Below are 12,927 nucleotides of genomic sequence, written 5' to 3' on the forward strand. Positions count from 1 at the left end.
GTTTTGTTTCAAAATTAGCTTTTACACTCTTTTATTTTAGAATTATTTTATTTGTTTATTCCATATTTTAGGAATGGTGGTGGCATGGCCGTTTTCCCTTCTCTAGCTCATGACAGACATTAATTAACGGCCATGGCTCTCTTTTCTGGCTACTTTCAATCAACAAGTGTCTATACTTGGTTGAAGCATATTTATCCTACTTCAGATAGAACTCATAATGCTATCTGGCCTGCAAGTCTCCTTTTCAATTTATTCTTTTCATCTGATACATATTTCTCAACCAGTCATTAAAGGTAGTTCTAGCCTTAATTAAATGTTTTTCTACCTTTTTCTGTTAAATTTGAATCGAGGCTTGTATTCTCTGGTGGTGTTATAACCATCTGCTTCGGCATCAGGTTTATACAGGAGCCATGTATCACTGGAAAAGAAACTCCAGGTCCTCTCTTGAACCACACATGAAGTTTCTCTTTGCTCTCAGAGGTACTAATTTACAAATGACAAAGCGGAAATGTCTATCACAATTATAAGCTATCCCTGAGTTTAGAGTATTGGTTTCATCCATTTCTCCGAGTTCTCTATTATAATTCTTTGCTCAAGTAACCCCAGTAGGGTGGGCATCCAGAATGCAAACACTAGTATCTTTATAGTTCACACACACTCACCCGCACACATGCACACACACATATATGGAGGGAGAGAAATGTGTGTATGTGAGAGAGAGGAAAAAAAGAAGAGAGAGAGAAAGAGAGGGAGGGGTGGAGGGAGGTGAAAGGGGAGAGGGAGAGAGAGAGAAAGAGAAAGAGGAAGAAAAAGGGGGTGAGGGAACAGCCTCCTAGTGTTTAGGGAATAGTAGGTGTTCTATGTAAGTACATATCTTTCAAGTCACTGTAACAATTTATTAGTCATCTAATTTGGTTCTATTATTTCTAGGTAAGAGTTATTCTTAAATCATCTTAGAAGCTAAGAGTTTATGAATGTTCAGTATCTCCACCTCCTTTACCTCCTCGTCTACTTTCCACTCAAAGCTCAAAGCTCAAAGGTAGTTAGTTCCTTTGAGCTACCGCAGTATCCACTGGGAACACTTTTGCCCTCTTTCTTATACTCTCCATGATATATTGGGGGAGCCCTGCTGCTCTCTTATATACCATTTCCTGAGGTTTTTGTCATGAAAGAGGTATCATTCTTAATCCTTGGATCAATAGAGGTTACACATGTCACAAGCCCAATGAACAAAGTAATCAACCTCCCCAAATTACATTGCTAGAGAGATCAAAGAGAAACAAGAAACTTCTCATCCATCTTTCCACAATGTTCCTCATGAAAGCCTGACATTTGCCCTCTCCTTGAGGCTAGTCACTATGCTCTCCACATATCCTTCTGCTAAGGAATAAGCTTTGACTTACATTTTCATTGCTTTTAGATTTTTTGCTTCCCTTAAAGTTGACAATAAATTCATTTTTTATAGTAATGAGATAAATGGGATTAAGTAGCTGTATGTTAATTGTTTCCTTATTGAAAAATTGTAATGTAGCAAAAAATGGGTAACTTAAGAAAATTTATTCTGGATTCTTTTTTTTTTTTGGAAAAACTAGTTAGGGGAAATATTCTAAATTTCATCAATCAATTGCACATATTTTTCTCATTTTATTCACAGTAATATTTGCTTGTTTACTTCAATGACCAAATCACCTTTTTAATAATGCACAGATAGAACTTTATGTGCAGTTGGGTATAGAATTTTTCCAAAGTTGGGAATTATATATCTAACAGATAAGAAAATATATTTATGATCTCTTGATGACTAGGTATATTGTCCATCTATGGCTCCTCCAAAATTTTACAGAATTCTCGGTAAAATAGACATGTGGATGATATATGAATATTGGAAATATTAGATGCTACAATAGGAAAACAAAACAGCATAAAAATAACAAAGTACAAAGCAGGGGCAACTAACCCATATTGTTAGTGAGCAGATTATAAGCAAAGTGGCTCCAAGAAAATATTGTGAACTGGATTTCCCAGGATACAAATTCTGAAATGGAGAAGAGCATGTAGGAAATTTTTTAGGGAGTACCTTCAGGATGAAAACCTGTGGCAGAGAAGGGAAGGAAGCAGAAATAGGCAGAGGAAGTAGTTGACATGCAGTGCAATCTCAATGGAAGTTTCAACTAATTCCTCAGGGACCTCTGAGACCGTAGTGACCCTCAATAGTTTTCCCAAGTTGGGGCAAGGGTACTGGCCCTTTATAGCCCCTGGTTGGCCCATCCTTGCATCTGTACAGACCTAGGAAGGGATGTGACCTTGTGTAAAATGCCTCTTTTTTTAACCAAGGAAATTCCTGAAGGGGAATTACAGCTAACTACTGTGTTCTGACAGCACTCTAAATATCTGAAAGAATAAGTCCTCCAGTCATAAAGGAGAACCAAAACAGCATATCACAGCATCCACTGCAGAGGTGATGTTTGGAGTGAACTTGCTGATCCTTGAAGGAAAAATAATAATTCCCCAGGATAAGTTGAGGGAGGATGTGTGTAGGTATAGACGGTGTGTTCCAGGCATGTCTTTTGTGTGTGAAGGCGTGGGCCATTTATTTCCGGAGGCAATGAGGATCAATTGAAAAATATTGGTCTGGGAGTAAATATGATTAGATTTGTATTTTAGAAACATCATTCTTGTAGAAGTGTGGTTTGAGGAAATAGGAGACTGAAGACTGAGAAAGTAGTTATGAGGTAGTTATACACACTTTCTATAGAAAGCATGTATGTAGACTAAATATGTACACACACATTATACACATAAATCTTTTAAAAATGTTTTGGAAGTATAATTTAGATATAGTAAAATGTGCAGATTTTTAAATTTCCTCTCTTTTCAGAAGTTGATCTTGGGCAGAGGTTGACACATTACAGCCCTCCAGCCAGCCCCCCGTCTTTATTAATAAGGTTTTATTGGAACTCAGCCACACTCTCGTTTCTGGATCTTCTATGGCTGCTTCGTGCTACAACAGCAGAGTTTAGTAGTTATAAGAGAGGTAGCATGGTCTGCAAAGCCTAAAATATTCAGTGTCTAACCCCTTACAGAAAACGTGTGCAAACCCTTGATCTAGGGTTTAATGCTTCAGGTAATACTGTATCACTTCAAATGTAGCGTAAGGAACTCAGTACGGTATATTTATTTCTTGCTTCCTACCCTTCGTGCTATTGTAGTCATACATTTTACTTCTACGTCTGTTATAAACCCTCTAATTCATTGTTACTATTTTTGTTCTAAACACTCAATTATCTTCTACAGAAATTTTAAAACATGAACAAATATTTTATATTTAGTGACATGTTTACCATTTTCAGCATTTATTTCTTCATGTACATGTGAATTTCCATATGGACAACTTTCCTCGAAGCTAAAAATTTTACATTTCTTATACAGCATACCTATTGATGATGAATTCTCTCAGCGTTTTTCCTAAACATCATTATGTTACTTTCATGTTTAAAGGATATTTTTGCTGGATGTAGAATTTTACATTGACACTTTCTTTTTCTTCTCATCATTTCAGAAATGTTCCCTTGTTCACTGGCTTGCATCGCTGTTGTTGAGATGTTATTGCCCTCTGAACAGTTTTAAGATTTTCTCTTTGGCATTGTTTTTTAATCAGTTCTTTATGATGTGCCTTGGTGTGTTTTTCTTTGTATTTACCCTGCTTGGCGTTCAATGAATTTCTCAGATATTTGGGTTCATATTTTTCAACTATTATTTCTTGAGATGTATCTTTTTCTGCCTCAGTCTCTACCTTTTCTGCTTTTCTTACTCCATTTGCATGATTGTTAAGATATTTAATGTTATCCTACAGGTTACTGAAGTGTTGTTCATTTTTAAGCCTTTTTACCCCATCTGAGCTTTGGTTTGAAGGGTTTGTATGGACCTGTATTTAAGTATACTAATGTTTTCTTCTCAGTTTCTAATTTGCTGTTAAGCCCATCCAGTAAATGTTTTATTTTCAGGTATAATTTTTAGTTCAAAAATTTCCATTTTGCTCTCTTTTGTTGTTTCTTTTCTCCATTAAGGTTTCATATTTGTTTCATCAGTATCTATATGTTCTTGTTCAAATATGGAAGAAATTTATAATCTTTGTTTTAAGGTCCTGATCTGCTCATTTCATCATCTCTGTCATCTTTCTGTCTATTTCTACTGACCGACTTTTCTCTGGGTATGAGTCACATTTTCCTGCTTCCCCAAATTTCTAATATTTTAAAAAATTTTGTACTGGACATTATGTATTCTATTTTGTTGTTTCTTTCATGTTTTCATGAAAGTTTCATGAAAGGTAAACTTTCATGGTCTTCCTTAATGGAGTGTTGAGTTTCATTCAACCAAGGAGTTAATTTATTTGTGGGTCAGATTGATCTTTTTTCAGGCTTGTTACCAACCTTTGTTCAGATGTATCCACAGTAGGATTAGAATTAGAATCCTTATTTAGGATTAACTTATTCTACTCCCTTTCTGAGATCTCTACTGAATGCCTAGGTTTGTTCAAGTTCTCTCAATCTTGTCCAGTCTGAAATCAGACTACTTCCAGCCCTGTGCAGCCTCTGACTGTTGTTCATTTCAGATCTCCCCTTACCTGGTCTAGTGGAGTCTTGGTCTGCAAATACACAACATAGTATTCATTCAGAGTCTGAACTGCAGAGACTCACTGGCGACCCTATGTACATTTCCAGAGCCCCTTCTCTGCACAGCTGCCCCCTCCCTGGTACTCTGTCCTATAAATTCCAGGTTCCTCAAGAGCTTTGATTCTACTCTGCCTCCATCTCAGTGATGCTGCTTTGCCTGTTTGGAATAGTCTTCCATGTGCCATGATCTGGCAAGTGAACCAGGCAGAAAGCCAGGAAGCTGGCAGGGCTCACCTCATTTGTTTATCTTCTCTCATGGATCAGGGTCCAAGACTCTCTGTTGTCCAATCCCTTAAAAGGGTAATTGTATACATTTTGTCAGTTTTGTAATTTTTTGTAGTGGGAGAGCTAGTCTGTCATGGCTGAAAGCAGAAGTAAGGCATATAAACATCATGAAATGAATGATATATCAGTGATGATTTACAAAATGATCTTTATTAGCATACGCTCATAAAATAAATTATTTTATTGGCAGCATTTAAATTCCTTGTTTGAAAAGTGATGCACATGTTTTGATATACTGTATATTGGATAATTTGTTAAATATTTTTCTATTATTTACTCCCATTAGTAACCAAACTTACTCAAAAAATTATATCGCCTCTTAGCACTAAGCATTATGCCATATTTTCTGTAATGTATTTATGTACAACTGTAGTTATTTTACATAGTGCTATAAATTAGGACTCTTTGTTCTATGTTAGTGTTATTTTTCTGATAAATGATTTTTGCATTCTTACTATTTGCCAGTCACTTATTTTATTTTACCAAAAGAAGTTTCACTTCATTTAGTGACTCAAATTATTTTCCTAGAAGTGTGTTTATCTAGAGTCATCGGTTGTCTACCTCTTAAGTGTTAGTAAATGTATTGCCTGATTTACTATATATCTTAGTTCTCAGGAGTCCAAGGGCTTAATGCAATATTAGGCCTCATCTTGAGAACTACTAGCATTCTTTGAACTCTGAACTTTCTAAAGTAAAATATATTGTAGAGTTGTGTATAATTACTTTTTGTTTCAGTTATGGTCTACTAAAAGATAAACCCTTACACGAGGAAATAATAGATTGTTACATATCTTTTCCTAGTGACTTTTAGTTGAAGAATTCATGGTAAATTGATCAACCCTCAGCCAATTAGACTTCGACATGTACTAATAAGACCTAATTGAGGAATTATGAGGACATTTGCTCAGGAGAAAATGAGCACATAATTACACCATAAGGAGGTTAGAGTATCAATGTTACCCAGCTTTAAGAATATTAGTTGAAGTCCCAGTGGCATCTATGAAGGACACTTCATAATGTATCTGTGAAATATGGTACTACCAAGGCAATTAAAAGATGCAGAATGATCCATTGTCAATTGTAGAAGTTCAACATTAAATACCTATTTCCCCCTCTTGTCTCTACCTTATTCAGGTGCTGGGGGATGGTCTCCATCAGACAGTGACCATTATCAATGGCTTCAGGTTGACTTTGGCAATCGAAAGCAGATCAGTGCCATAGCAACCCAAGGAAGATACAGCAGCTCAGACTGGGTGACCCAATACCGCATGCTCTACAGCGACACAGGGAGAAATTGGAAACCCTACCATCAAGATGGGAATATCTGGGTGAGTCATTGTCAGAAACGCAAAGACGTAGAATTGAGTTGCAGATATTTGAAAATGCTAGCAGACTCCCATGTGTCCTAGGGCTGGGGAGCAGCTACCCGGCTCCTCCCAGCCCTGGTGCAGCCTGGGGAAAGGCTTGGGAGTAGCCTGGTTGGAGGTTCATCTTGCCATTTTTGTTTCTTTGTGTTTGTGTCCTCTGGTACTTGCTAAGAGAGAAAAGAAATGTGAGCAAAGCAAAAGAAGGTGGGAAAATGAGTCCAATCCCCAGTATGCCCTACCTTGCCCCACCCCGTGCCTTTCCTTAGTGGTGGAAAACCCTTATATTGTAAACTCAATGTGTCCCCTCCCCCAACCTCTGGTGTATTTCACAGAAAACAAAACCACCCAATAAAACTGTGTTGAAACCTGAACAAAAAAAGAAAAGTATCTGGTAAATAATGTAATGATGATAGAACACTAGAATTCTTTAAGCACAATATTTCAGGTAACTATATTTTTGTCTGTAGAACAGATCTGCCGTGGTACACATTGTATGCAAATTCTGAACTGTGAATTAAGCAAATAGAATGAAAAAAAAAATTCTCCTGACTTAGGTTTCCATTTCTTATATCTGCTCACACTTATTTGCCTCAGACTGTTTCTGTTGAAGATAGTTAATTAAATCTTTAAAGGGCAACAGGTAAGAAGGTCAATTGCCAACAGGGATTAGAGGAGCTGATGGACACAGGGCAGGGGAACTGTGGACTCTGAAACGGTTCACTTCCTGCTGGAAGCCAGCCCCAGTCCGGTTTTCTATTTTGTTTCACTGAGGGCCTGTTTGGGTGAAGCACCACTTCTTAGCTACCTATGAAGAGAGAAATAAGGTAGAAAAGTCGTTTTCTTTTAAAGAAAAAGCAAATGAAAGACCAACCATAGCTCTGGAACACATCAGGCACCACAATTAGCATCCCCTCCCCAGTGTTAAACGTTCTAAAATATTACTAGTCCTCACTCTGAGGTGTGTGCATTTGCCAGTATTTATCTATTAAAACCACTGAGAAGCTATTCCTTCATTCTTGTTGATTGAAGAAAGTGTCCGTAGGCTGCAGTTTCTATTCAAGGTTTAGGGCAGCAGGTCTCAGTCTGGGCTATCCATCTGAGTCACCTGAGAAGAATTTAAAGTATATGGATGCCAGACACACCCAGACCAATTAAATCAGAATCATGTAAGTAGAATTTATATTCATGACACTGATATTTTTCGAAACAGAGATCTTCAATTTGAGTAAACTATTGAAATTATGAAGAAATAATTTAGAGGAGTAGGAGCAGTGATTTGTGGTAAGAAAAGAACATTCTCATATTACAGTAGTAGTTTAAACCCCTATTACAGATCTGTAGGCACTTTATCCTTTTATTAGGAGAGAAAAATATAAAGTTTAATCCATTTGCTCTTAAAATTATTTAAATTAAATTGGAAAGTTGTGTATATTCAATCAAATAGTCACACCATATAAATAAATTATTATAAAATACTAAATGTTGAGGGATCTATTTTAGTTTAATTATTTTAAAAGGCTGCCATAAACAAAATCAAGTAAAACCATCAATACTAAACAAAAAGGAGAAGGAGGAATGGGAGGAAATTCTTTTTAATTTATGTATTAGACAGAATGCTGGGGATTTTCAACCTGATCAGGGCCCACTCCTAGAGAATTTATATCTTAAAAATCCTCAAGCAATTTTTGTGAGTATGCAGAGTTTAGTGCTCCAAGCTTGGGTAGGTGGTCATTTCCACAGCAGTATCCAGTGATCACAGCTGTCATGTGAGATAAGTTTATAATATCCTGATAATAAAAGGTACATATGACAGAGTAGTCCTTTAGAAGTAACTTCTATTAAGCCATGATTGTATGGCAAGAACATTTGTATATTGGGATGTGTAAATTGTAGGAAGCAAGTAGAGGAGAAAATTTCTCTTTATGGAAAGTCTTCATCTCACAATTAAGATAATTTAAAGTCTCAGGCATAATTTATAGAAAAGTGGTTTTCAACCCTGGATACACAATGGAACCTAGAAAGCTTTAAGACATGGATGTTTGGGCCCTACCTCCAGAGATTTGGAACTAGATGGTCTAGGCGTTGAGATTTTAAAACTCCCCACGTCATTCTAATGTGCAGTCGACATTGAGAACCATATTTTAGATTGGTTTTCAGCCTGTAGCTAAGGTGGGGATAGAGGAGATCAACTGTGAAAAACAATGGTAGAAGAGAAAATTAGAAAGGACCTTCCTTAAAGTTGAGCAGAGAGAGAGACTGACCAAATGACTAACCAAACAACAGACCAAACAACTAATTGGGTGTAGATGAGTGAGGGTCAGATCACAAACTCTTCCAGTAGAGTATTCATTATTTTCTAACTCTCTGTGGTTGCTAACCGGAAATGCAATTAATTACTTGAGTGGCTGCAGCCAGACTCCAAACTATCTTTCAGATTTCTGTTTCTGTAACGTTTTCATCCCACAGTTGACAGAATGTCAAATCCTCTCCTATCATAATGTACTAAGGTAGTTTATAAAGATGGCTGCTCTAAAGATCACTGCTAAAATGCAGTGATACTAGAGCTTTACTTATCAGACACTTAGAAGTAAGGGAGGGTCCCATTCTGACTAAATACAGAGAGGTAAGTTCAAAGAACTAAGGAGGGTGACTTGGACTCTTCTGGTTTACATAAAATGCCAGTGGTTGAGTCAGGGAGACAAGGTCATTCAGCGAAAATATCACAAATTGTGAAGGTAGGCTACATCTACATACTGGACTCTCAGCCCTTTCTGATGGTGATAAGGGGTGTATTGCTATTGTTTTTTGCCTTTCTGGTGTTCATTTTGTTGCTTCCTTTAAAATCATGTATTTCTCATTAAAAATGAGTACGTGGTGAGCAATGAATGATTATTTCTAGATGAAAATATAGTGAGCTAATTATAAAATTTTAAAAATCAAAACAAATTTGAGACACAAACTAAACATTGTAAAATATACTTAAGTGCCAATGAGCCTGCAACATAATTTACATTACTTTAATGATCTATGATAGAAATATTTTAACCCTTGCTAATCTGAAAAATAGTCCAATACTTTGATGTATTCTAAAAGAGATAAAATTTGTTGTTTCCTAAAAATTCTTCAGTACTTTTGAACTTATGTCTTAACATGCACTAAGTAATTAAAATTTAGCACTTACAAATCTCAACCAAAAATATACTGGGCTTAAGTTTATTAAAAATGGTAATCAAATATCGGACTTTCTTTTACTCCAACTGTTTAATGTAATGTATATTGCACTTAAAAGAGTGAGAGAGTGGCATGGACATATATACACTACCAAATGTAAAATAGATAGCTAGTGGGAAGCAGCCGCATAGCACAGGGAGATCAGCTGGGTGCTCTGTGAACACCTAGAGGAGTGGGATAGGGAGGGTGGGAGGGAGATGCAAGAGGAGGGGGATATGGGGATATATGTATATGTATAGCTGATTCACTTTGTTATACAGCAGAAACTAACACACTATTGTAAAGCAATTATACTCCAATAAAGATGTTAGAAAAAATAAAATAAAATGAAGGCTAGTTAAAAAAAAAAAAGATTTCTCACATAGATAAGATTGGATAGCTTTTTGATGGGTAACACCTTATACAATGTAAAGTTTCAGAGAGTCAAAAGATTTCAAAGTTGATGAAGTTTTAAGGTTGCTTTTCCTAAAATGATTGATTACCTGAGAAGAATGCAAAATAATGTAAGTTCAATCACTTAAATACTGTTTTTAACAAATGTCAATGGTTATTCTTTCTATTATTGTAGAAATGGACAACCATGACCAATTTTATTATAATATTTTTATTAAATGTCCATATGGAGATTCTGAATTATTTTATGACCATTGGATGATATGTTAAAATAAGTGAGGAATAGGTCATGTAGATAAGAAATTATGACAGTCTCACAAGATTTTAAAGTCATGAGTCTTACTGCGGATGAGAATGGTTCTTGAAAAGACCTCTGAAGAATACTTTAGCTGAATATTTAATACTCCAATATGTGAGTTGCTAAATGTGCAAAACTAGTCAAGCTTCTTATTTCTCTTTGATAATACTAAGCATAATAGACTCCTTTACACTTTATCCTCAGTGCCATTTCCTTCTATTTAGAATTTCCTTTCCAATATAAAAGGAAAATATGTGCAGGTTGGTAAAATTGCCAAAAATTAATTTGCATTTACATATTCCACAAACTCTAATTTGCATACTTTTCAAGGTATTTTCAGATTTCCTATGTATAATCTGTTAGGGAGAAAGGAAGTATTCTTATATAAGCATTTCTTATCAGAAGTCCATTGAACATTAATTCAATAAGAATTCCAGCACGTTTTTCTAAGTGGCTGCATTTAGTTTTGCTTAGGTAATTCAATTACTGGTTTTGAATGTAGATATTTGGAGCCAAAATAGGAAATTGGAGTATTAATAGTGAATGCCTTCCTTACATACTATTATTGTTTTTCAGGATAGTAACATACTACAAATTTACCTGCAATGTAAACACAGTTTTTCTTTCTCTTTTTAAAATTGTCTTTAAATAGTGAGAATATGCTTATATATTCCTAATTATTTTTTTAAAACTGTTTTAATCCCTTTCATAAATAGTGTCAGAGTGGGATCAGTAATCACTGAATATATTGAAAGGAAAGTCCTACAGAACAGGAATGTTTTATTATATTTAAATTACATAGTTAGATCCTTATCAAGAATATACAAATATATAATTTTGTATTCTCTAAGCAATATTAAGTAGAATATTAATTTCCTAGATCTGTTAAAAAAAACTCAGATCTCTTTGTTGCTTACATGCTCTCCCCAAATACACACACACACACACACACACACACACACACACACACACACACACACACACATATATATATATACACACATAAAACTTAATTGTTTCTAACAAATTTGAAACAGTTAAAAAATCTGGAAAGCAAGTAGTAGTTAACAAATTAATTTAGTAAATTCTTTGATTTTATGAATATCAAGTCAATAGCTGGAACATGTATTCTCTACTTTTTTTTAACCAAAGAGCCCATTAACCAATATTTGCATAATAAACGTTCCCAAAACATCCTTCTAGGTTAGCCTACCTAGAAGGTAGCCTACCTAGCCTAGGTACTTGGAAAGAGAAAGCCAAGATATGGATTCAAAAGGTCTGAATTCAAGTACCTGGGTTCATTTATTTGGTTTATAAAATCGCAGAAGTCCCTTGTGCCTCAAATTCCTAAACTGAGAAATGGGAATGATGCCTTTTGGGAGATTTAAGTGAGATTATGTAAGAAATTTTGCAAACAATAAGGATTTAGAAATGTGTGTCATCAATTGCCAATCTTAGACGCATTTTATAAAACTAGTGTAGTATTTGTATTCAGTGACTAGAGTCTGTTATAATTTCCAGATTTGTTAGTCTCCCTCTGTCCTTTCCAGGTCCAATTGACCTCTGTTTACCCTTATTCATGATTTACAATATCTGAAAATATTGTAGATGAAGGAAACATGACAAAGTAGGAAGTGGAATGTGGACAAATCTCTGGCATATTTTCCGATTCACAAATGGAGCGGCCATTGCTGGTGCGGTGCAGGCTAGGCTTGTGAGGCACGGCTGGTAGACCTCGCTCTATGCCAAGTGCACTGCAGTGCTTGAAACAAATTGTTACCATAATGATGGCCATGTGTCCAATGAGCCATGTAAAGGGACAGTGTTTAAAAATGAATGGATTATTCTGTCCTATCCTTTCAACCATTTGTTGTAGTGGTTGCACTAATTTTTCAAATCACTTAAAAAATCTGTTCCAGTTATAGATGTAAAACATAACTGTTTCACAGTTCAATAGTATACTTAAATTCTTTCCAAAAAATCTAGAATTTTTCCTGCATATGACACTGAGGAAGACAACTATCCCTGTCACTTGCTTATGTATCTTCCATCAGATAATAACAGCCTCTTCTTCACTTAGGACAATAAAGGAATTTTTTCACAATAGATAGGAATTTCCCTTGCTTGTTTAGGTACACACGTGCATTGTTGCTGTAAAAAGACACTTGGGGAAATGGACCAGGCAGGCATATTCAGAATAACTTTATAGACAGTTTATTGAGAAATAAAACATATCAGAGTAATCTGCATTAAACCCTTTCTGAAATGACCCTTGATATAAATAGGGTAAAAAATCTTCAGGAATTGTATGGAAGAAAATAATTTCCAAGGTGAACTTAGAATAGGCTCCTTATTTCTGTGAAATAGATTTTTCTATTTACACCTCTCTTAGGATAGGTAGTGTTTTTAAAGTCTCATGAATTTTAATAAGTTGAGTGGATAGTCCAGATCCTTTTGCATATACTGTAATGCTTCTACTAGTGAATTTTGATCACCTTTCTAAATACACATTTGTATTGTGAGATTCTCATTTTAAGAGGTCATGAGATTTTTGTCTTGTGTCAATTTGTGAGTCACTCACTATTCTACACGTATACACGCATATAGAACCATTCTAACCAACATGGTTATGTGTTTAGTTTTTTTCCAAAAATTTGGAAGATAAAAATGTTATTAATAA

The 12,927-nt window shown here is 35.4% G+C and overlaps 1 protein-coding gene across 2 annotated transcripts in view; it reads left to right on the forward strand.

The window, feature by feature from the left end:
* CNTNAP2 (contactin associated protein 2) overlaps positions 1-12,927 on the forward strand; it is a 2,074,761-nt gene that overhangs the window by 668,765 nt on the left and 1,393,069 nt on the right. For both annotated transcript variants that reach the window (XM_082400459.1, XM_082400458.1), the window contains exon 4: positions 6,093-6,286. In XM_082400459.1, coding sequence (XP_082256585.1) covers positions 6,093-6,286 — 194 coding nt within the window. The remainder of the gene's footprint in view (positions 1-6,092; positions 6,287-12,927) is intronic.

Source organism: Balaenoptera borealis (assembly GCF_965194805.1).
Source record: "Balaenoptera borealis genome assembly, chromosome: 7".
NCBI lineage: Eukaryota > Metazoa > Chordata > Mammalia > Artiodactyla > Balaenopteridae > Balaenoptera > Balaenoptera borealis.